The 24,606-nt window shown below is 48.5% G+C and overlaps 1 protein-coding gene across 4 annotated transcripts in view; it reads left to right on the plus strand.

Annotated features, from left to right (window-relative positions):
• The window catches only part of sh3bp2 (SH3-domain binding protein 2), a 169,525-nt gene that overhangs the window by 111,223 nt on the left and 33,696 nt on the right, over positions 1 to 24,606 (plus strand). For all 4 annotated transcript variants that reach the window (XM_070877713.1, XM_070877721.1, XM_070877734.1 and 1 more), the window contains exons 4-6: positions 1,183 to 1,300; positions 10,722 to 10,792; positions 20,697 to 20,782. In XM_070877713.1, the coding sequence (XP_070733814.1) occupies positions 1,183 to 1,300; positions 10,722 to 10,792; positions 20,697 to 20,782 (275 nt within the window). The remainder of the gene's footprint in view (positions 1 to 1,182; positions 1,301 to 10,721; positions 10,793 to 20,696; positions 20,783 to 24,606) is intronic.

Raw genomic sequence — 24,606 nt, forward strand, 5'->3', positions numbered from 1 at the left:
CACCCCCACACACGCACACCCACACACACACACACACACCTCCTCCCACCCCCCCACCACACACACATCCTCCCACCCCCCCACCACACACACACACACACCCTCCCACACCCTCACCACACACACACACACCCCCACACACACCCCACACACACACCCCCCCCACACACACCCCCCCCCCCACACACACAACCCCTCCCACCCCCCCACATACACACACCCCCACTCCCACCCCCCCACCACACACACACCCTCCCACACACACCCTCACACACACACCCTCACACACACACACCCCCACACACACCCCCCCCCCACACACACACCTCCTCCCACCCCCCCCACCACACACACACCCTCCCACCCCCCCACACACACACACACACACCCTCCCCGCCCCCCCCCCCCGCACCCTTCACTGTCAGATACAGAGAGAGAGAGACACTACAGAGAGAGACACTGTCAGAGACATCTTCCCTTCACATAAAGGTAGGACTTCTATTTTTTATTGATTGATTACTTATTACTTTCGCCTTGGTGCTTTAGGTGCAGGGTTCTTTCTATTTTTTATTACTTAATTGCTTATTACTTTTTGTGCTTCGTTTAGTGCTTGGTGCTTTAAATGTACTTTGCTTCTTTAATGTTGTTGTGAAGGTGTTTATGGAAAATCCTCTAACTTCCCTTACCCCCCGCTGTTGTGATGTTGATGTGTCCTTTGTGTTTAATGCTTCCCACCCCCCGTCTCTGGCTGTGCCTGCACTAAACTTAACTCTCGGTAAGGTTTTTCGGAACTTACAAAAGTGGACACTTACTCCATCCTAAGTTAGTTTGTAGTAAGTTTTCAATGCCGAAACTTGCAAAACTGGCCTGAGTGGCTGGACACACCCCCTTTTGGAAAAAAAAGTACCTTACCTAAAGCCAACCTCAACTAACTCACTAGAACTGGAGCAAACTAATATCCGAGAATTGCAATTTCTAACATACTCCAAACTAAACTAGTTGCTTCAAAAAACTAGGAGCAACTCCACCCGAAACTTGGGCCCCATGAGCTGGAAAGTGGGATTAGGCTGGATAGCCTCTTGGTCGGCCGGCACGGACACCATGGGCCGAAAAGGCCTCTTTCCGTGCTGTAAATTTCGACGATTCTATGGTGTTTATTTGTCTGTCTTTCTTTTTCCTCAGGGTTATGCGGTCAACTGAGGAAACGACTTCGAGCAATGTGTTTCCCTTCAAAATCATTCACGTGAACAAGAAACACCGAACCTGGTACTTCTCAGCAGCGTGCGAGGAAGAGAGAAAGGTGAGGGTGGTGTTTTATTGCACACGCCGCTGTCTGTGTCCGGTTTGGACAGTCGAGGACAGGGAGGTGCCGAGGGGCATGTCTCATGGGGATGGGATCATTTGGAGGTTATGAATCATATTGTCCTGACTGCATTAACTTGCAGTTCATATTTCAAATGCTGGTGTCTGTCTGTCTGTGTGTCTCTGTCTGTCTGTGTGTGCGTGTTACCATTGCTCAGTGCTGTCCCAGAGGAGGGAGAGTTGGGGGTACAGGCTCACAGGACATACAGACAGCATAAGGCCATACATAAAACCTAGAATTCCAATTGTTGGGGAAACGGGTGGAGCAGTCCCGGACACCGCTCCAAAACTCATGAAGGACAATTTCAAAAACAGTGGCCCCCTCCACAAAGGCTGCTTTTTAGCAGGCATTTGAAGGCAGGGAGAGCGGTAAGCAAGTGATTGAGGAAGAAAGTTGCAACGGGCAGAGAGGCACGATAGCTGACAGAAGTCCCTGTCTGTACATACTAACTGGGGCAGAGGGAACTGACAGACAGGTTTAACCGGATGAACTGCTGCGCAGAGCAATGTGCATGACCTTTATGAAAATGGGTCAGTTCTCACACGTTTGTTCACCTCACTGACGAGATGCACGCGCATGGCCCAGTAGACGGAATGCTGGATCATGTAGCATTACTTTTGTTTCCTGTTCTGACTGCAACAACATGTCTCGGTGCAAAAGTTTACTTGAACCCCACTGCTCCCCCGCCCAACAAAATAAATCAGGCTGTTCGCATCCGACGATTTGTATTGTTGTGTAAATTAGAATTGAGAACCATCAAAGTCAGTTTTACTACCGATTTAAAAACCTGGGATCTCTTTTTTGGCAGGTGGTGGTGGGGGGGAAGGGGTGGTGTTTCTCCAGTTATTTTGCACGTCCTGCACATAGTTACAGCCTCCTCCCCCCCCCCCCCCAAAAAAACAGGCTGAATTTGGAGACGATCTGTTGATTGTGAGCATGACTGAAAATGAAACATTAAAAAGACCCTGATGCTTTCATTTAGTTTTATTGATCACCTATTTTCATTATCAACTTTGGAGTGACTACTCCTTAAAAAAATAGCAACTGGTTCAATTAGGGAAAGGGAAATTGAAAAAACCCTCTAGTACGAGTATTTTGTTAAAAGTTAAAGTACACCAAGTATAATACCAACAAGTCTACTTGTGGATAATCCTGGAACTAAATACGTCTGAACACTCAGTCATGTTCTGCAAATGATCACACAATACTGCCACGCTAATTGAGCAGTAAAACACTGTTATGTATGCAATAAAGGTTCAAACTGAGTATTGTTTAACTAAGCAAGGTACAACCCTGCTTCTGCTTCATTTAGGCCCAAAGTGCCTGACTCACAACATGGCTGGCCTTTTATACCAGAGCAGCACCATGTGCGTGCTGCTCAGTGGCCTCCAACAATGACACCATCTGGTGGCTACAAACAGCATGTACATACATGACAAACACATTCATAGGCCCCTGTGGTGTATGTAGCACACAAATCACTGACTCCACACGGTCTGGTGTAAGTCTAACTGCTGTGACCTTCGTCCTTTATTGTTCAGCTCCAGAGTGCCTCCCAGGTGTGGTGGTCAGCCTTATATAGCCCTTGTTACAGATACTACCAGGGTTTCCCACCGCAGCGCCCTCTGTGGTGTGGCATAGTACTTACAATACATTTAAGATACTGGGACGATACACACATCATTACATAACATCACCTTCCGCCCCCCCCCCCCCCCCACCTGGACGCAGGACAACGATACACACATCATTACATAACATCACACTTGTCCAACAGAAGGCGGGTGGGCATAGACAGTGCGTTAGTATGGTACATTTTATCTGATACATTAACTGGTTATTGACTGGAATCGGAACCTTGATTTCCTTGTTAGCCATTATCATTAATTGTGCTTCATCCATTATTTTATACAAATACAGTGGCCATTCAGCATAAAAAAAGTAATTCTTATTATAAATTCACTATCTCACATTAACATAGCTCATTTTAGACTCGCTCTGCCAAACAGAAGTCCTTTGTGGGGACCACCTCTTTGTAAGGCCCTTTTAAGACTCCCGGGTGCATTTGCTCTTTAAGGCGCCATCTTTGATGCAGGAGGATTCCACGAGGCTTCGCCTTGGGCGCCACCATCTTTGATGCTCTGCAGCTCCGACACGATGCCGCCGCCATCTTCTTCTCCGCCGCTCCGAATGCCCTCCGCCGTCGCAGCCTCCGCTCCCCTCCGCTGCCACCTGACTTGCCGCCTCTCCAGCGGCCGCACTTGCCGCATCCCCCGCAGCTGCCATGGCCGCCGACCCCCAGCTGTTGCCGCCACCCGGCGCTACCAGCTCCTCGGGGCCCGCCCAACGGCCTCTTTCTCTGCGGGGCCCTTCCGAACCGCCGGCCCCTGGATCCCTCAGCACCCTGCCCGCAGCGCCCCGCCGGCTCACTTCCCCCCCCACTAGGCCCCTCTGTGCAGGGCTGCTTGCCTGTGGGGGCTGGGGCTGCAGGGTCTCTGTGTGAGGTCCGGGCCTGGGACTTGCCTGTGGGGGCTGGGGCTGCAGGGTCTCTGTGTGAGGTCCGGGCCTGGGACTTGCCTGTGGGGGCTGGGGCTGCAGGGTCTCTGTGTGAGGTCCGGGCCTGGGACTTGCCTGTGGGGGCTGAGGCTGCAGGATCTCTGTGTGAGGTCCGGGCCTGGGGCTTGCCTGTGGGGGCTGAGGCTGCAGGGTCTCTGTGTGAGGTCCGGGCCTGGGACTTGCCTGTGGGGGCTGGGGCTGCAGGGTCTTTGTGTGAGGTCTGGGCCTGGGACTTGCCTGTGGGGGCTGGGGCTGCAGGGTCTCTGTGTGAGGTCCGGGCCTGGGACTTGCCTGTGGGGGCTGGGGCTGCAGGGTCTCTGTGTGAGGTCCGGGCCTGGGGCTTGCCTGTGGGGATTAAGGCTGCAGGGTCTCTGAGTGAGGTCCGGGCCTGGGACTTGCCTGTGGGTGGATTGAGGCTGCAGGGTCTCTGTGTGAGGTCCGGGCCTGGGACTTGCCTGTGGGGGCTGGGGCTGCAGGGTCTCTGTGTGAGGTCCGGGCCTGGGACTTGCCTGTGGGTGGATTGAGGCTGCAGGGTCTCTGTGTGAGGTCCAGGCCTGGGACTTGCCTGTGGGTGGATTGAGGCTGCAGGGTCTCTGGGTGAGGTCCGGGCCTGGGGCTTGCCTGTGGGTGGATTGAGGCTGCAGGGTCTCTGTGTGAGGTCCAGGCCTGGGACTTGCCTGTGGGTGGATTGAGGCTGCAGGGTCTCTGTGTGAGGTCCGGGCCTGGGACTTGCCTGTGGGGGGATTGAGGCTGCAGCTCCAGCTCGGTCGGCGCTACTCTCTGGGGACCCGGGGCACAGCAGCACCCCGGGGAGCAGCAGCCTGTGGAGTGATGAAGTCTTCCCAGCTCCCACAGACCGTCCCCATCCACCTCCGGCCGAGGAGTGTCGGCCCATCGCCTGCAACGACCCACAAAGATAAACCGTGCACCTCCTCCCCGTGAGATACCTGCACCTCCGCTCTGCCGAGAACAGGTATTAGTTCGCAGCTTCACCGTGACCGGGACCAGCTTGGGTCGTGCAGCTGGGTTAATCCACAGTTTATCAAAAGTTCTCCGACTCATCAACGATGGACCCGAGCCCGTGTCCACTTCCATACTCACTGGGACTCCGTTGATTTTTACTTCACTTATCACTGGGGGCGAATCGTCGGTACACGTGTGCAGTCCCAACACCTCATCTTCTTTTACCTGCTCCTCGCTGAACAGTGGATCATCCCCCATCTCCTCAGCCACATGGTGAGTCCGATTTCTTTTACACATACGCTGAAGGTGGCCTTTAACGTGGTAGGTATTGCACGTGTACTCCGCAAACCTGCACCGGTGAGCCCCATGGCTTCCTCCACAACGCCAGCATGGTGCTGCTTGATTGGCCCCCCTCGGCGGACTCTGAGTTCCAGGACCCCGAGGTCCGTGCTCTCTGCCCCGGGCAGAGCCACGTTCTGCAGTTTTGTCCGTGGTGGGCGCTATCCTGTGGACAGTGCCTGCCGGGTTCGAGACTGTGTGGATTATTTGCTTGGTGCTGCAAGTCGAGGTCATATGTGCCCCGCTGATGGCGATGGCCTTTGTCAGAGTGACTGTGAGTTCCGTGGCCAACAGCTTGTGAAGGAGGCCCTCATGGCCAATCCCCATAACGAAAACGTCCCGCAAAGCCTCGTCAAGGTGTGCCCCAAAATCACACGGCGCCGCGAGTCTCCTGAGGTCCGCAGCATATTTGGTGACATCCTGACCCTCAGGTCTGCAGTGATGGTAAAATTTGTATCTGGCCATGAGGATGCTCTCCTTCGGTTTCAACTGGTCACGAATGAGTTCAGTCAGCTCCTCGTATGACTTGTCCCTGGCGCTCCCAGGTGCCAGGAAATCCCTGACGAGACAGTAAACCTCATCTCCACAACTGGAGAGCAATATCGCCTTACGCTTCTCTCTCATTGCGTATGTGTTCTCCGTCAGGTCATTTGCTGTGAAGTAGTACTCGAGCCTTTCCGTAAAGGCCTCCCAATCATTGCCCACGGTAAAATCCTTTAGCGAGCCCAGAGTAGCCATGGTTGCGTGGAGTTCGTCCACTTCCTAGTCGCCAATGTGGTGTATGTGGCACACAAATCACTGACTCCACACGGTCTGGTGTAAGTCTAACTGTTGTGACCTTCGTCCTTTATTGTTCAGCTCCAGAGTGCCTCCCAGGTGTGGTGGTCAGCCTTATATAGCCTTTGTTACAGGTACGACCAGGGTTTCCCACCGCAGCGCCCTCTGTGGTGTGGCATAGTACTTACATTACATTTAAGGTACTGGGACGATACACACATCATTACATAACAGCCCGATATCGACTGGGGCAGATTGCGTAAGTGGGGGTGGGTGTGTTTTGGTGGGGAAACCCCTCGTGCTATGGAGTTTTGACAGGCTTGGCTCCCACTCTGGGGAGGGGCGGGGCACAGCTGTAGGAGTAGGTAGGGAGCCTGCAGCTGGGTTAGTGGGAGTGGTCATATCCCGATGGGAGGTGGGAGGTCTGATCCGGGGGGGGGGAGGGGGGTGTCAGATCCCAGGTTTGAGGGGGGGGGCGGGGAGAGGAGGTTGGATCCCCGATCTGCAGGGGTCTATCAATTGAGGAGGGAGTCCGATGGTGAGAGGCGGGGTCCGACGGCAGAGAAGAAGCGAAGCTTTGGGGGAGCTGCTGGTAGCTCTCCTGCTCTCCTGGCCCACAAGCAGTGCTGCAAAGGCATGTAACCTTTTGCACGCAGCAGTCTGCGCCTCCCTTTAACGGCCGGGTTTCCCGAGGCCCGGGAAATCCAACCAGCCAGGGTTAAACCTGTAAGACGAAATAAATGTGGTATCTGGTGAACAATTTGAGTCAGCAGTTGGTCATCTGGGTTAAATGTGGCTCAGGTTTAGAGACTGTGGAATTGATTAAGTGCCTGAGTGGAGGTAAAATTGGCCCCTGGGCCAAGGAGGGGGAAGGTCAGATAGGGAACGTGAGCTGGGATTAGACCGTCGTGAGACAGGTTACTTTTACCCTACTGATGATGTGTTGTTGCAATAGTAATCCTGCTCAGTACAAGAGGAAACTCTGGTAGTGTTTGATGGGACAGTGTAGAGCTTTACTCTGTATCTAATCCGTGCTGTACTTGCCCTAGGAGTGTTTGATGGGACATTGTAGAGAGAGCTTTACTCTGTATCTAACCCCGTGCTGTACCTGGCCTGGGAGTGTTTGATGGGACATTGTAGAGAGAGCTTTACTCTGTATCTAACCCCGTGCTGTACCTATCCTGGGATATATGACGGGACAGTGTAGAGGGCGCTTTACTCTGTATCTAACCCCATGCTGTACCTGGCCTGGGAGTGTTTGATGGGACATTGTAGAGAGAGCTTTACTTTGTATCTAACCCCGTGCTGTACCTACCCTGGGATATATGACGGGACAGTGTAGAGGGCGCTTTACTCTGTATCTAACCTGTGTTATACTGCCCTGGGAGTGTTTGAGGGGACAGTGTAGAGGGGGCTTTACTCTGTATCTAACTCCGTGCTGTACATAAGAACATAAAAACATAAGAATTAGGATCAGGAGTAGGCCATCTAGCCCCTCGAGCCTGCTCCGCCATTCAAAAGGATCATGGCTGATCTGGCCGTGGACTCAGCTCCACTTACCCGCCCGCTCCCCGTAACCCTTAATTCCCTTATTGGTTAAAAATCTATCTATCTGTGATTTGAATACATTCAATGAGCTAGCCTCAACTGTTTCCTTGGGCAGAGAATTCCACAGATTCATAACCCTCTGGGAGAAGAAATTCCCTCTCAACTCGGTTTTAAATTGGCTCCCCCGTATTTTGAGGCTGTGCCCCCTAGTTCTAGTCTCCCCGACCAGTGGAAACAACCTCTCTGCCTCTATCTTGTCTATCCCTTTCATTATTTTAAATGTTTCTATAAGATCACCCCTCATCCTTCTGAACTCCAACGAGTAAAGACCCAGTCTACTCAATCTATCATCATAAGGTAACCCCCTCATCTCCGGAATCAGCCTAGTAAATCGTCTCTGTACCCCCTCCAAAGCTAGTATATCCTTCCTTAAGTAAGGTGACCAAAACTGCACCCAGTACTCCAGGTGCGGCCTCACCAATACCCTGTACAGTTGCAGCAGGACCTTCCTGTTTTGTACTCCATCCCTCTCGCAATGAAGGCCAACATTCCATTCGCCTTCCTGATTACCTGCTGCACCTGCAAACTAACTTTTTGGGATTCATGCATAAGGACCCCCAGGTCCCTCTGCACCGCAGTATGTTTCTCCCCATTCAAATAATATTCCCTTTTATTTTTTTTTCCCAAGGTGGATGACCTCACATTTTCCGACATTATATTCCATCTGCCCATTCGCTTAATCTATCTAAATCTCTTTGCAGCCTCTCTGTATGCTCTACACAACCCACTTTCCCACTAATCTTTGTGTCATCTGCAAATTTTGTTGCACTACACTCTGTCCCCTCTTCCAGGTCAACTATGTATATTGTAAACAGTTGTGGTCCCAGCACCGATCCCTGTGGCACACCACTAACCACTGATTTCCAACCCGAAAAGGACCCATTTATCCTAACTCTCTGCTTTCTGTTAGCCAGCCAATTCTCGATCCATGCTAATACATTTCCTCTGACTCCGCGTACCTTTATCTTCTGTAGTAACCTTTTGTGTGGCACCTTATTGAATGCCTTTTGGAAATCTAAATACACCACATCCATCGGTACACATCTATCTACCATGCTTGTTATATCCTCAAAGAATTCCAGTAAATTAGTTAAACATGATTTCCCCTTCATGAATCCATGCTGCGTCTGCTTGATTGCACTATCCTATCTAGATGTCCCGCTATTTCTTCCTTAATGATAGCTTCAAGCATTTTCCCCACTACAGATGTTAAACTAACCGGCCTATAGTTACCTGCCTTTTGTCTGCCCCCTTTTTTAAACAGAGGCGTTACATTAGCTGCTTTCCAATCCGCTGGTACCTCCCCAGAGTCCAGAGAATTTTCGTAGATTATAACGAATGCATCTGCTATAACTTCCGCCATCTCTTTTAATACCCTGGGATGCATTTCATCAGGACCAAGGGACTTGTCTACCTTGAGTCCCATTAAGCCTGTCCAGCACTACCTCCCTGGTGATAGTGATTGTCTCAAGGTCCTCCCTTCCCACATTCCCATGACCAGCAATTTTTGGCATGGTTTTTGTGTCTTCCACTGTGTACCTGCCCTGGGATGTATGACGGGACAGTGTAGAGGGAGCTTTACTCTGTATTTAACCCGTGCTATACCTGCCCTGGGAGTGTGTGATGGGACAGTGTAGAGGGAGCTTTACTCTGTATTTAACCCGTGCTATACCTGCCCTGGGAGTGTGTGATGGGACAGTGTAGAGGGAGCTTTACTCTGTATTTAACCCGTGCTATACCTGCCCTGGGAGTGTTTGATGGGACAGTGTAGAGGGAGCTTTACTCTGTATTTAACCCGTGCTATACCTGCCCTGGGAGTGTGTGATGGGACAGTGTAGAGGGAGCTTTACTCTGTATCTACCCCGTGCTGTATCTGCCCTGGGATGTATGACGGGACAGAATAGAGGGAGCTTTACTCTGTATCTAACCCCGCGCTGTACCTATCCCGGGAGAGTCCAGTGCTGAATTAGCTGAATTCGCACAGGGGTGATGGGAATAGCCGATACAATGCCACCAGGTTGAGGAGAGGGACATCAGTCGGTGCTCCCACACCATATCACTTTCCAGCGACCTTTACCGGCAGTTATGTGCGTGCATGTGTGTCAATGTTCGCACATAAATAGCTAGGTGTGTGAGCTACTGGTGGACAATTAGTACCTGGGAAACTGTAGCAAAGAGTAACATCTCTCAGGAGATGGAAAGGTGGGGCGGAAGGCTTTTTGTCATGTGCAGTACCTCCTTGTGGCTGGCTGCGTTAATGGCAGAGTCACAGAGAAAATAATACTGAAAAGTAAGGGTGGGGCTGGGCAAAATAAACCCTTGAACTGACCAAAAATGGCAACTCCAATTCAGAATGTGGTACAAATTTCTGAATTATTATTTTCCAGCCCCTGTGTTGGTTCATTCTTTTCGTGATTGGCCCTTTCGCTGGGTGAGCTGCTCCAACCCTTTGCAACTCTGTGTTCAGCCACTGTATCACTCAATACAAGTACAAGGAGAGGGGGGTGAGGTGGGATTGGACAGGGTTCCTGCTCCGGCTCACTATCCAACAGCCCCACTGGAAGTGTGAGGTGTGCGTGGATGCTGTCTGAGGGCAGGAATGAGCTCGTCTGAAAAACGCTTCTCTCCGAATGAAAGGAAATCGGCCATTCTTTCCCAGAGCAGATACAGACGCGTGGGCCAAATGGTCTCCTCTGCTGTATAGTCCTGTGACATCAGCAGCTCCACGATAGAGAGAATGCTGACACAGGTTTGGAAAATATTCAAAATATTGATAAAGGCAGTTGCAGTCCGAGTTTCCTAGCTCCATGTTAATTATGCAGCCTCTCCGTTCTTTGCCATATGACATCTCTGTTTAGACAGGATGGATAGTGTGGGAGGAGAATGGGACAGAAAGGATACAACCCCCAGCTTCCATTCTCGAACGATGTATTGCCCCTCCGGTACCAGGGTTTGAAGAGATAAGACAATGTACGTGGCATTCAGTGTGCCAAATGGATGTCCAGGTTAGCGGGAAAGGGTGAGAGGCTTGGTTGTTATTCCTTCCCACAGTCTCCATGGTTCATTGGTGCAGATGCAAATTGGTCTGATCCTCCTCTGTTACTGTTCCTTTCAGAAGTGGATGATGGTTTTGCGAAAAGAAATCGATTGTTACCATGAGAAAACGGACTCGCAAGGAAATCTGAGGTACCCCATTACTGAGATAATTTCTCAACTATATTATAAGAGAAAAAAATCATTTTCTATAGATACAAATAATCATTTTGAATTATTATCTCCTTCATCGGCACAAATCTTTGTTTAGGTTTGAACAATCTCTTGCCCACTGACGACTTTCAGTACTTCCAGCTCATCAGTGTCAGCTGTGGCTCAGTGGGTCGCACTCTCACCTCTGAATCAGAAGGTCGTGGGTTCAAGTCCCACTCCAGAAACTTGAGCACATAAATCTAGATAGTGCAGTGCTGAGGGAGTGCTGCACTGTCGGAGGTGCTGGCTTTCGGAGGAGAAGTTAAACCGAGTGGGTCTAGTGAGAAGGAGGAACTGAAGGATATCCTTATTAGCTGCAAAATTTTGTTAGGGAAATTGATGGGATTGAAGGCCTATAAATCCCTGGGGCCTGATAGTCTGCATCCCAGAGTACTTAAAGGAAGTGGCCCTACAAATAGTGGATGCATTGGTGATCATTTTCCAACAGTCTATTGATTCTGGATCAGTTCCTATGGACTGGAAGGTAGCTAATGTAACACCACTTTTTAAAAAAGGAGGGAGAGAGAAAACGGGTAATTATAGACCGGTTAGCCTGACATCAGTAGTGGGGAAAATGTTGGAATCAATCATTTAAGGATGAAATAGCAGCGCATTTGGAAAGCAGTGACAGGATTGGACCAAGTCACCATGGATTTATGAAAGGGAAATCGTGCTTGACGAATCTTCTGGAATTTTTTGAGGATGTAACTAGCAGAGTGGACGAGGGAGAACCAGTGGATGTGGTGTATTTGGACTTTCAAAAGGCTTTTGACAAGGTGCTGCACAAGAGATTGGTGTGCAAAATCAAAGCACATGGTATTGAGGGTAATGTATTGACATGGATTGAGAACTGGTTGACAGACAGGAAGCAGAGAGTCGGGATAAACGGGTCCTTTTCAGAATGGCAGGCAGTGACTAGTGGAGTGCTGCAGGGCTCAGTGCTGGGACCCCAGCTCTTTACAATATACATTAACGATTTAGATGAAGGAATTGAGTGTAATATCTCCAAGTTTGCGGATGACACTAAACTGGGTGGAGGTTTGAGCTGTGAGGAGGACGCTAAGAGGCTGCAGGGTGACTTGGACAGGTTAGGTGAGTGGGCAAATGCATGGCAGATGCAATATAATGTGGATAAATGTGAGGTTATCCATTTTGGGGGCAAAAACACGAAGGCAGAATATTATCTGAATAGCGGCAGATTAGGAACGAGACCTGTGTGTCATAGTTCATCAGTCACTGAAAGTGGGCATGCAGGTACAGCAGGCGGTGAAGAAGGCAAATGGTATGTTGGCCTTCATAGCTAGGGGGTTTGAGTATTGGAGCAGGGATGTCTTACTGCAGTTGTACAGGGCCTTAGTGAGGCCTCACCTGGAATATTGTGTTCAGTTTTGGTCTCCTAATCTGAGGAAGGACGTTCTTGCTATTGAGGGAGTGCAGCGAAGGTTCACCAGACTGATTCCAAGGATGGCTGGACTGTCATATGAGGAGAGACTGGATCAACTGGGCCTTTATTCACTGGAGTTTAGAAGGATGAGAGGGGATCTCATAGAAACGTATAAGATTCTGACGGGACTGGACAGGTTAGATGCGGAAAGAATGTTCCCGATGTTGGGGAAGTCCAGAACCAGGGGAAATAATCTTAGGATAAGGGGTAGGCCATTTAGGACTGAGATGAGGAGAAACTTCTTCACTCAGAGAGTTGTTAACCTGTGGAATTTCCTGCCGCAGAGAGTTGTTGATGCCAGTTCATTTGATATATTCAAGAGGGAGTTAGATATGGCCCTTACGGCTAAGGGGATCAAGGGGTATGGAGAGAAAGCAAGAAAGGGGTACTGAGGGAATGATCAGCCATGATCTTATTGAATGGCGGTGCAGGCTCGAAGGGCCGAATGGCCTACTCCTGCACCTATTTTCTATGTTTCTATATTTTCTATGAGGCCCCAGCTGCTCTCTCAGATGGCCTTAAAAGATCCCATGGCACTATTTTGAAGAAGAGCAGGAGAGTTATCCCCGGTGTCCTGGCCAATATTTATCCCTCAATCAACATCACTACTGTTATGTCTGTAATGTATTTATGAATGACTCCACGAGGCAATGTGTTGTACTCAAACTGTAGCGACCTTGGTCCTTTATTTTCTAACTCCAGAGTGAGGCACAAGCATGGTGGGCAGCCTTTTATACTGGGCCCTGCACACCTATGCAGGTAACCCTCAGGTCTCCCACCACAGTGCCCTCTGGTGGACAGCCTCTGCCACAGGGTCAGGAAACCCCGGTCTCCACCAGTTGCATCCTCTAGTGGTGCCAGCATAGTATATACACAGTGTAAACCTTATTGATAGTGTATCAGGTAACAAATCTCCATCTTGTGCAACTATACAGTGACTGCACAGAGTATATCTATAGTCTGCATTTTTATAACAACTACAACAGATTATCTGGGCATTATCACATTGTTGTTTGTGGGAGCTTGCTGTGCACAAATTGGCTGTCATGTTTCCCACATTACAACAGTGACTACACTTCACAAAGTACTTGATTGGCTGTAAGGTGCTTTGAGACGTCCAGTGGTCTTGAAAAGCGCTATATAAATATACGTCTTTCTTATAAGTCGATTTTCATTTGTGCATCAGTTTTGATCCTTGGCCAGGGCAGCAGTGGGGGGATGTCTTAATCGTCCTCATCGCCTGTGGGCCAGTAAGGCGTAATCCCAGCCCAGGTTCCATCTCCCGGCCATTATCCCAATTCCTCCAATATGAAAGGGCACTGAGTGAGGACAGGATCTGGCTCCTCGCTGCTGTGCTGCCTCCCAAGTGGAATGGCCTATTGATGTTCGCAGCTTAGCCTCATACATGGCCACGAAGGGAGCTAGTGCATTGAGCCGTATTCATTGAGCAGTACCTTGAGGAGAGGAGGGGCCAACATTTGATGGAAAAAGGTGAAGAGAAGAGAGGGGGGAAAAACACACAATTCAGTAAGAAATTAAGCTCAGAGTCGTTGCCGTAATTGGAGTTATTGGGAAAGAAAGAAAGACTGACTGGCTTACTACAAAGCCTTTCATGACCTCAGGAAATCCCAAAGCCAATGAAATTCCCTTGTGCTTTGTTCAGTGTTAGCCGTGGCTCAGTGCTAGCACTCTGGATACCTGAGATGAGGGGGTTGCCTTATGAAGAAAGGTTGAGCAGGTTGGGCCTATGCTTATTGGAGTTTAGAAGCAGGAGAGGTGATCTTATTGAGACGTATAAGATTCTGAGAGGGCTCGACAGGGTAGATGCTGAGAGGATGTTTCCCCTCGTGGTGGAATCTAGAACTAGGGGCCATAGTTTCAGAATAAGGGGTCACCCATTTTAAGACGCAGGTGAGAAAGAATTCCTTCTCTCCGAGGGTTGTGAATCTTTGGAATTCTCTACCCCAGAGAGCAGTGGGGCTGGGTCATTGAATATATTCAAGGTGGAGACAGACCGATTCTTGAATGACAGGGGGAGTGAAGGATTATGGGGAACGGGCAGGGAAGTGGAGTTGAGGCCAAGATCAGATCAGCCATGACCTTATTGAATGGCGGAGCAGGCTCGAGGGGCCAAGTGGCCTGCTCCTGTTCCTATTTCTTATGGACTCTGAGTCAGGAAGAGATTTGTGCACTTAACCTAGCCGACACTTCACTGCTGTACTGAAGGAGTGCTGGTCTGTCAGAGGAGCTGCCTTTCAGGGGAAATGTTAAACTGAGGCCCTGTCTGTCCTCTCAGGTGGACACACAAGATTCCGTAGCATTATTCTGATCAATATTTATCCCTGAATCAACGGCACTTAAAAAAAGATGACCTGGTCATTGAGCTTGTTTATGGGAACTTGCTGTGTGCAAATTGGCCATTGTTGGATTGCAGTCGTGTTCTTTTTTGTTTTGCTACTTTAAACACCAGATCGCCGCACTCCGTTGTAGTGATGCAGGGTCAGGCCTTTATTGAAACCTCACACTGTCCACAGCCAGTAAGAGTGCACAAGTCTCTTCATACTACTCAAAACCAGTAGGAGAGCTCAGGTCTTTCCATACTACCACACCTTTCCAGTATGGGAGCGAGCTACTGAGACACACACTATCCACCATTCCAGTGTGAGCGGCTCAACAGTGTCCCCTTTAATTTCTTACACCAATTTTCATCTTTGATCACGAGATTCCATGCATTCTGCCAATAAATCATAGGACATCAAAGATACATAAAAATGCCAACAGAATAACGACATAAACGCAACAAACATATACTTAACAGTCGGAATTGTTTTATTGCTGTGATAAAACTCTTCCCATCTTTTATAATGCTATAAACACACGTGACCTAACTGCCACATTCCAGACCATTACAGATATGGCTGACTGACTCTCACACATTCTACTATTTTTACTTTTCTGTGAAGATATCTTTGCTCAAAATTCCCCTTACCCAATTTACACTCACGCTCCATCAGAAAGCTTAACTTTAAACTCATTGTGTGCTGATCTCACAGTCAGTCCAGAAAGAACATAAGAAAGGAGGAAGAGTGGGCCATTTGGGCCCTCGAGCCTGCTCCGCCATTCAATAAAATCCATGCTAACCCAACCCCATGAGCTCTTATCTTGTGTAGTAACCTTCTATGTGGCACCTTATCGAATGCCTTCTAGAAATCTAAATACACCACATCCACTGGTTCCCCTTTATCCACCCTGCTCATTACATCCTCAAAGAACTCCAGCAAATTTGTCAAACGTGATTTCCCATGCTGACTCTGTTTGACTGCATTATGATTTTCTAAATGTCCTGCTACTGCTTCCTTAATAATGGATTCCAGCATTTTCCCAACGACAGACGTTAGGCTAACTAGGTTTATAGCGTCCTGCTTTCTGTCTCCCTCCTTTTTTAAATAGGGGCGTTACATTTGCAATTTTGCAATCCGTTGGGACCTCTTCGGACTCCAGGCAATTTTGGTAGATTGCACAAAGCTTGCAGTAAACAGTGAGGAGGGTAGTTGCAGATTTCAGAAGGACATAGACGGACACAAGGCAGGTGCAGATCAGTGTGAAGTGATGCATCTTTGAAAGAAAAATGAGGAGAGGTGGTATAAATTAAATAGTACAATTTTAATGAAGGAACAGAGAGAACCTTTTATAAATCATTGGTTCGGCCCGAGCTAGAGTATTGTGTCCAATTCTGGGAACCACACCTTAGGAAGGATGTCGGGCCTATGCAGTGAGCTGTTGTGATCTGGAATCTACGGCCTGGTAGAAGTAGATTTAATAATTTTCAAAAAGGAGTTATGGGCCCAAAAGTCCACATGGACTTTTTTTGCCGAGTTTTTATTTAGTGGCCCGACTGCGGCAAAAAAAAAGTTGCAAGTTTCGCCGGCATAACCTTTCATTTTGGAGTGGTGCAGATTGTCCTTGAACTCTGTGGGTGGAGCTTAAAGTCTGTGCTGCAAAACTGAAGTTGCCAGGGTTACGAGGGGCACACTGAAGGGCCGAGGCACAAATAAAACATTTCTCCTTTGTAAAATAGATCACCCAGTGAGACTTGGGACAACGGACTGAAATCTCAATAAATGAAACAATATGAAATTCCTTTATTTTAGCATTTATAGATTTTTTTCATCACTACAGTCTCATACCAAAAGCACCCTGCACCGGCCCACACCTATCCCGGGCCGAAAGGACCCTGCACCGGCCCACATCTGTCCCAGGCCGAAAGGGCCCCGTACCTATCCCGGGCCAAAAGGACCCCGTACCTATCCCGGGCCGAAAGAACCCTGCACCGGTCCACACCTGTCCCGGGCCGAAAGGGCCCCGTACCTATTCCGGGCCAAAAGGACCCCGTACCTATCCCAGGCCGAAAGGACCCTGCACCGGTCCACACCTGTCCCGGGCCGAAAGGACCCTGCACCGGCCCACACCTGTCCCGGGCCGAAAGGGCCCCGTACCTATCCCGGGCCAAAAGGACCCCGTACCTATCCCGGGCCGAAAGGACCCTGCACCGGCCCACACCTGTCCCGGGCCGAAAGGACCCTGCACCATCCCACACCTATCCCGGGCCGAAAGGGCCCCGTACCTATCCCGGGCCAAAAGGACCCCGTACCTATCCCGGGCCGAAAGGACCCTGCACCGGCCCACACCTGTCCCAGGCCGATAGGGCCCCGTACCTATCCCGGGCCAAAAGGACCCCGTACCTATCCCGGGCCGAAAGCCCCCCTCCCCAGCCCTCCCCCCCCCCCCCCCTCCCACCGGTGCCGTGTCTTCAGCTCTGCTGAAACAATGGCGTCTTCTCTGCGACGATTTCCGAAAGTGTAGAGAAGGTTTTTCAGAAGGGTGCAGTGCGCCGTTTTAGAAAAAACGCATACTTGGCCAAACTCGCCTAAATGGCCAGAAATGGTGCACCTAGCAGTGACGTAAAATAATCGGGAACTAAAAATATCGGACGTATCTACTTTAGAGTGGTGCAGAAACTTTGGTGAAACTTGCAGATTTTAGTCTGCTCCAAAGAAAATAGTACAGAATGGTGGCAAAAATTCAGCCCATAAATACTTCGAAAGCAGGAATCTGCTGGCTGTTGGGCAAGAGCAGAGGGGAGCGGGACTAATCGGAATGCTCTTTCAAAGAGCCGGCACAGGCACGATGGGCCGAATGGCCTTCTGTCCTGCGTTATTATATGAAATAAACAAGAGTTGAAGCAATACGGTGGAGGAGGATTTTCTGGAGTGCATAAGGGATGGTTTTTTAGACCAATATGTCGAGGAACCAACTAGGGGGGAGGCCATCTTAGACTGGGTGTTATGTAATGAGAGAGGATTAATTAGCAATCTCGTTGTGCGAGGCCCCTTGGGGAAGAGTGACCATAATATGGTGGAATTCTGCATTGGGATGGAGAATGAAACAGTTAATTCAGAGACCATGGTCCAGAACTTAAAGAAGGCTAACTTTGAAGGTATGAGGCGTGAATTGGCTGGGATGGATTGGCGAATGATACTTAAGGGGTTGACTGTGGATGGGCAATGGCAGACATTTAGAGACCGCATGGATGAACTACAACAATTGTACATTCCTGTCTGGCATAGAAATAAAAAAGGGAAGGTGGCTCAACCGTGGCTATCAAGGGAAATCAGGGATAGTATTAAAGCCAAGGAAGTGGCATACAAATTGGCCAGAAATAGCAGCGAACCTGGGGACTGGGAGAAATTTAGAACTCAGCAGAGGAGGACAAAGGGTTTGATTAGGGCAGGGAAAATGGAGTATGAGAAGAAGCTTGCAGGGAACATTAAGACGGATTGCAAAAGTTTCTATTGATATGTAAAGAGAAAAAGGTTAGTAAAGACAAACGTAGGTCCCCTGCAGTCAGAATCAGGGGAAGTCATAACGGGGAACAAAGAAATGGCGGACCAATTGAACAAGTACTTTGGTTCGGTATTCACGAAGGAGGACACGAACAACCTTCCGGTTATAAAAGGGGTCGGGGGGTCTAGTAAGGAGGAGGAACTGAGGGAAATCCTTATTAGCCGGGAAATTGTGTTGGGGAAATTGATGGGATTGAAGGCCGATAAATCCCCAGGGCCTGATGGACTGCATCCCAGAGTACTTAAGGAGGTGGCCTTGGAAATAGTGGATGCGTTGACAGTCATTTTCCAACATTCCATTGACTCTGGATCAGTTCCTATAGAGTGGAGGGTAGCCAATGTAACCCCACTTTTTAAAAAAGGAGGGAGAGAGAAAACAGGGAATTATAGACCGGTCAGCCTGACATCGGTAGTGGGTAAAATGATGGAATCAATTATTAAGGATGTCATAGCAGTGCATTTGGAAAGAGGTGACATGATAGGTCCAAGTCAGCATGGATTTGTGAAAGGGAAATCATGCTTGACAAATCTTCTGGAATTTTTTGAAGATGTTTCCAGTAGAGTGGATAAGGGAGAACCAGTTGATGTGGTATATTTGGACTTTCAGAAGGCGTTCGACAAGGTCCCACACAAGAGATTGATGTGCAAAGTTAGAGCACATGGGATTGGGGGTAGTGTACTGACATGGATTGAGAACTGGTTGTCAGACAGGAAGCAAAGAGTAGGAGTAAATGGGTACTTTTCAGAATGGCAGGCAGTGACTAGTGGGGTACCGCAAGGTTCTGTGCTGGGGCCCCAGCTGTTTACACTGTACATTAATGATTTAGATGAGGGGATTAAATGTAGTATCTCCAAATTTGCGGATGACACTAAGTTGGGTGGCAGTGTGAGCTGCGAGGAGGATGCTGTGAGGCTGCAGAGCGACTTGGATAGGTTAGGTGAGTGGGCAAATGCATGGCAGATGAAGTATAATGTGGATAAATGTGAGGTTATCCACTTTGGTGGTAAAAACAGAGAGACAGACTATTATCTGAATGGTGACAGATTAGGAAAAGGGGAGGTGCAAAGAGACCTGGGTGTCATGGTACATCAGTCATTGAAGGTTGGCATGCAGGTGCAGCAGGCGGTTAAGAAAGCAAATGGCATGTTGGCCTTCATAGCAAGGGGATTTGAGTACAGGGGCAGGGAGGTGTTGCTACAGTTGTACAGGACATTGGTGAGGCCACACCTGGAGTATTGTGTACAGTTTTGGTCTCCTAACCTGAGGAAGGACATTCTTGCTATTGAGGGAGTGCAGCGAAGGTTCACCAGACTGATTCCCGGGATGGCGGGACTGACCTATCAAGAAAGACTGGATCAACTGGGCTTGTATTCACTGGAGTTCAGAAGAATGAGAGGGGACCTCATAGAAACATTTAAAATTCTGACGGGGTTAGACAGGTTAGATGCAGGAAGAATGTTCCCAATGTTGGGGAAGTCCAGAACCAGAGGTCACAGTCTAAGGATAAGGGGTAAGCCATTTAGGACCGAGATGCGGAGGAACTTCTTCACCCAGAGAGTGGTGAACCTGTGGAATTCTCTACCACAGAAAGTTGTTGAGGCCAATTCACTAAATATATTCAAAAAGGAGTTAGATGAGGTCCTTACTACTAGGGGGATCAAGGGGTATGGCGAGAAAGCAGGAATATGGGGTACTGAAGTTGAATGTTCAGCCATGAACTCATTGAATGGCGGTGCAGGCTAGAAGGGCCGAATGGCCTACTCCTGCACCTATTTTCTATGTTTCTATGTTTCTATGTTTCTATGTTTCTATTAACGAACGATGTAAAAGTAGCAAAGTGTTCCGATTCTAGTTACTCGCTCATTATCAAAGCTGCTGATTGCTTTTTTCCTGACTGACGGTAGAATACCTCCAGCTAATACAGGTCTATCAACAACTAAAACTTCAAATAAAAGACAGGCTGAAGTTTCAGATGCATATCCTTCATCGAAATGGGGCCACGAGTCGCTGACAGTAAGGGGTACAGGGGATGAGGTAGCTCCAGTGGTGCTGTGGCAGACTAGATCCAGATGTAGGGCCTGTGACCTGGAGGTAATGAGGGGGCTCGACAAGGTGGATGCAGAGAGGATATTTCCACTCATAGGGGAAACTAAAACTAGGGGACGTAGTCTCGGAATAAGGGGCTGCCCATTTAAAACTGAGATGAGGAGAAATTTCTTCTGAGGGTTGTAAATCTGTGGAATTCTCTGCCACAGAGAGCTGTGGAGGCTGGGTCAGTGAATATATTTAAGACAAAGCTAGACAGATTTTTGAGCAATAAGGGAGTAAAGAGTTATGGGGAGCGGGTAGGGAAATGGAGCTGAGTCCATGATCAGATCAGCCATGATCGTATTGAATGGCGGAGCAGGTTCGAGGGGCTGAATGGCCAACTCCTGTTCCTATTTCTTATGTTCTTATGGAGTTTAGCAAAACCCTTTTATATGTTCTTCCTTTCAGCGACTGCTCTGATACAGAGAAATTTTATGGTTCAATAGAACGCCCAGTGCAGATAAAATACATGTCGGTAGAATCGGAATGTGGAGGTATGTGGTTCGCGTTTTGCTTTCCTGCTATAGTTACGGGAATGCTGCGTTCTGGGTAATGACATGGGCTTTCACCTCGCTAGGGTGGTGTCAGCACCAATGACATGCGACCCTCGTGCTGCCAAGCTGGGTACGGTAGCATAGCTAGTAATCCAGAGCCTGGACCAATGATCTGGGGACGTGAGTTCAAATCCCCATGAATCTGGAATAAAAAGCCAACATCAGTAATGGCGACCAGGAAACTACATGTTACGGATCGTCGTAAAATCCCAACTGGTTCACTAATGTCCTTTTAGGGAAGGAAATCTGCTGCCCTTACCCGCTCTGGCCTATGCCTGACTCCAGACCCACAGCAATGTGGCTGACTCTTAACTGCCCCTCTGAAATGCCCCAGTAAGCCACTCGGTTGTATTCAAGAAGGCAGCTCACCACCACCTTCTCGAGGGCAATTAGGGCCGTGCAATAAATTCCGGCCTTGCCGGCAACATCCACATACGATGAACAAAAAAAAAAGTGTATGAATCAAACTCCGCAAGGTCAGTGCCAATAGTGACGCACTTTGTCATGCATCTGCTGACAGAATGCTGATCATCTCCTGTGGCCCTCAGATGGGCTCAGTGTCTTTCTCTATTTCCACCCTGATCCAAAGTAGCATTGTGCAGAAAGTTAATCCACAGGAACAGCTGAGCGTCACCTTCAAAGACTGACCACATCCAGTATGTTTATAGAGAACGTTCACTCACCATTGTGACTAATTAATCATAAATCCCTCACTGGACGGAGACCATAAGAATTAGGGGCAGGAGTCGGCCATTCGGCCCCTCGAGCCTGCTCCACCATTCAATAAGATCATGGCTGATCTTCGACCTCAACTCCACTTTCCTGCACTGTTCCCCATATCCCTTAATTAACTTAATATTCAAAAATCTATCGACCTCTGGAGGGTTGAGAGAGCTGAACCTTGGGCCACAGGTCTGCGAGGGGATGGAGGGAGCCAGGGATCTGGGAGCTAAGGAGATATGGGAGGCAGAAATGTCTCTTCACTCATTCTCATGCAGTTCCTTATACACGCGCACTCTCTCCCACTATCTCCATTAATTAGTTAGTCCAGAACTTCCAATAATTGAATTGAGCCTGTGCTAATATAGATGTACAAGTGCTGAGGAACACAGCAACTCCTTTCCTGCTTGCGTGGAGCCAACAAGTCCAACACACTCGGGCCGGCTTCCCTACGTAAACTAGAGGTGACCCAAAACTCAGCTGCACGTGTCCTAGCTCGCACCAAGTCCTGCTCATCCATCACCCCCTGTGCTCGCTGACCTACATTGGGTCCCGGTTAAACAACGCCTCGCTTTTAAAATTCTCACCCTTGTTTTCAAATCCCTCCATGGCCTCGCCCCTCCCTACCTCTGTAATCTCCTCCAGTCCCAATACCCCCGAGATCTCTGCACTCCTCAAATTCTGCCCTCTTGAGCATCCCTGATTATAATCACTCAACCATTGGTGGCCGTGCCTTCTGTTGCCTTGCCCCCTGCACCCCTCCCCCCCCAAACTCTGGAACTCCCTCTCTAAACCTCTCCGCCTCTCTACGTCTCTTTCCTCCTTTAAGACGCTCCTTAAAACCTACCTCTTTGACCCAGCTTTTGGTCATCAGGCCTAATATCTCCTTATGTGGCTCAGTGTCAAATTTTATTTGATAACGCTTCTGTGAAGCACCTTGGAATGTTTTACTATGTTAAAGGCGCTATATAAATATAAGTTGTTGCTGGAGCATACGGTGGGAATAATCGTGTTGATGCACTCAGTGGAAGGGGGATGAGATTCCTTTCGTCACTGCACACAGCAGATTGAACATAAGAACATAAGAACATAAGAATTAGGAACAGGAGTAGGCCATCTAGCCCCTCGAGCCTGCTCCGCCATTCAACAAGATCATGGCTGATCTGGCCGTGGACTCAGCTCCACTTACCCGCCCGCTCCCCATAACCCTTAATTCCCTTATTGGTTAAAAATCTATCTATCTGTGATTTGAATACATTCAATGAGCTAGCCTCAACTGCTTCCTTGGGCAGAGAATTCCACAGATTCACAACCCTCTGGGAGAAGAAATTCCTTCTCAACTCGGTTTTAAATTGGCTCCCCCGTTCTTTGAGGCTGTGCCCCCTAGTTCTAGTCTCCCCGACCAGTGGAAACAACCTCTCCGCCTCTATCTTGTCTATCCCTTTCATTATTTTAAATGTTTCTATAAGATCACCCCTCATCCTTCTGAACTCCAACGAGTAAAGATCCAGTCTACTCAATCTATCATCCTAAGGTAACCCCCTCATCTCCGGAATCAGCCTAGTGAATCGTCTCTGTACCCCCTCCAAAGCTAGTATCACCTTCCTTAAGAAAGGTGACCAAAACTGCACGCAGTACTCCAGGTGCGGCCTCACCAATACCCTATAAAGTTGCAGCAGGACCTCCCTGCTTTTGTACTCCATCCCTCTCGCAATGAAGGCCAACATTCCATTCGCCTTCCTGATTACCTGTTGCACCTGCAAACTAACTTTTTGGGATTCATACACAAGGGCCCCCAGGTCCCTCTGCACCGCAGCATGTTGTAATTTCTCCCCATTCAAATAATATTCCCTTTTACTGTTTTTTTTTTCCCAAGGTGGATGACCTCACATTTTCCGACATTGTATTCCATCTGCCAAATCTTAGCCCATTCACTTAACCTATCTAAATCTCTTTGCAGCCTCTCTGTGTCCTCTACACAACCCGCTTTCCCACTAATCTTTGTGTCATCTGCAAATTTTGTTACGCTACACTCTGTCCCCTCTTCCAGGTCATCTATGTATATTGTAAACAGTTGTGGTCCCAGCACCAATCCCTGTGGCACACCACTAACCTCCGATTTCCAACCTGAAAAGGGCCCATTTATCCCGACTCTCTGCTTTCTGTTAGCTAGCCAATTCTCGATCCATGCTAATACATTTCTTCTGACTCCGCATACCTTTATCTTCTGCAGTAACCTTTTGTGTGGCACCTTATCGAATGCCTTTCGGAAATCTAAATACACCATATCCATCGGTACACCTCTATCCACCATGCTCGTTATATCCTCAAATAATTCCAGTAAATTAGTTAAACATGATTTCCCCTTCATGAATCCATATTGTGTCTGCTTGATTGCACTATTCCGATCTAGATGTCCTGCTATTTCTTCCTTAATGATAGCTTCCAGAATTTTCCCCACTATAGATGTTAAACTAACCGGCCTATAGTTACCTGCCTTTTGTCTGCCCCTTTTTTAAACAGAGGCGTTACATTAGCTGCTTTCCAATCCGCTGGTACCTCCCCAGAGTCCAGAGAATTTTGGTAGATTATAACGAATGCATCTGCTATAACTTCTGCCATCTCTTTTAATACCCTGGGATGCATTTCATCAGGACCAGGGGACTTGCCTACCTTGAGTCCCATTAGCCTGTCCAGCACTACCCCCCTAGTGATAGTGATTGTCTCAAGGTCCTCCCTTCCCACATTCCCGTGACCAGCAATTTTTGGCATGGTTTTGTGTCTTCCACTGTGAAGACCGAAGCAAAATAATTGTTTCAGTTCTCAGCCATTTCCACATTTCCCATCATTAAATACCCCTTCTCATCTTCTAAGGGACCAAGATTTACTTTAGTCACTCTTTTCCATTTTATATATTGGTAAAAGCTTTTACTATCCGTTTTTATGTTTTGCGCAAGTTTACTTTCGTAATCTATCTTTCCTTTCTTTATTGCTTTCTTAGTCATTGTAAATAGATTTGATTATATTCTCGGTTGATTATCCCA

The sequence above is a fragment of the Pristiophorus japonicus genome, chromosome 1 (assembly GCF_044704955.1).
Source record: "Pristiophorus japonicus isolate sPriJap1 chromosome 1, sPriJap1.hap1, whole genome shotgun sequence".
Taxonomy (NCBI): domain Eukaryota; kingdom Metazoa; phylum Chordata; class Chondrichthyes; family Pristiophoridae; genus Pristiophorus; species Pristiophorus japonicus.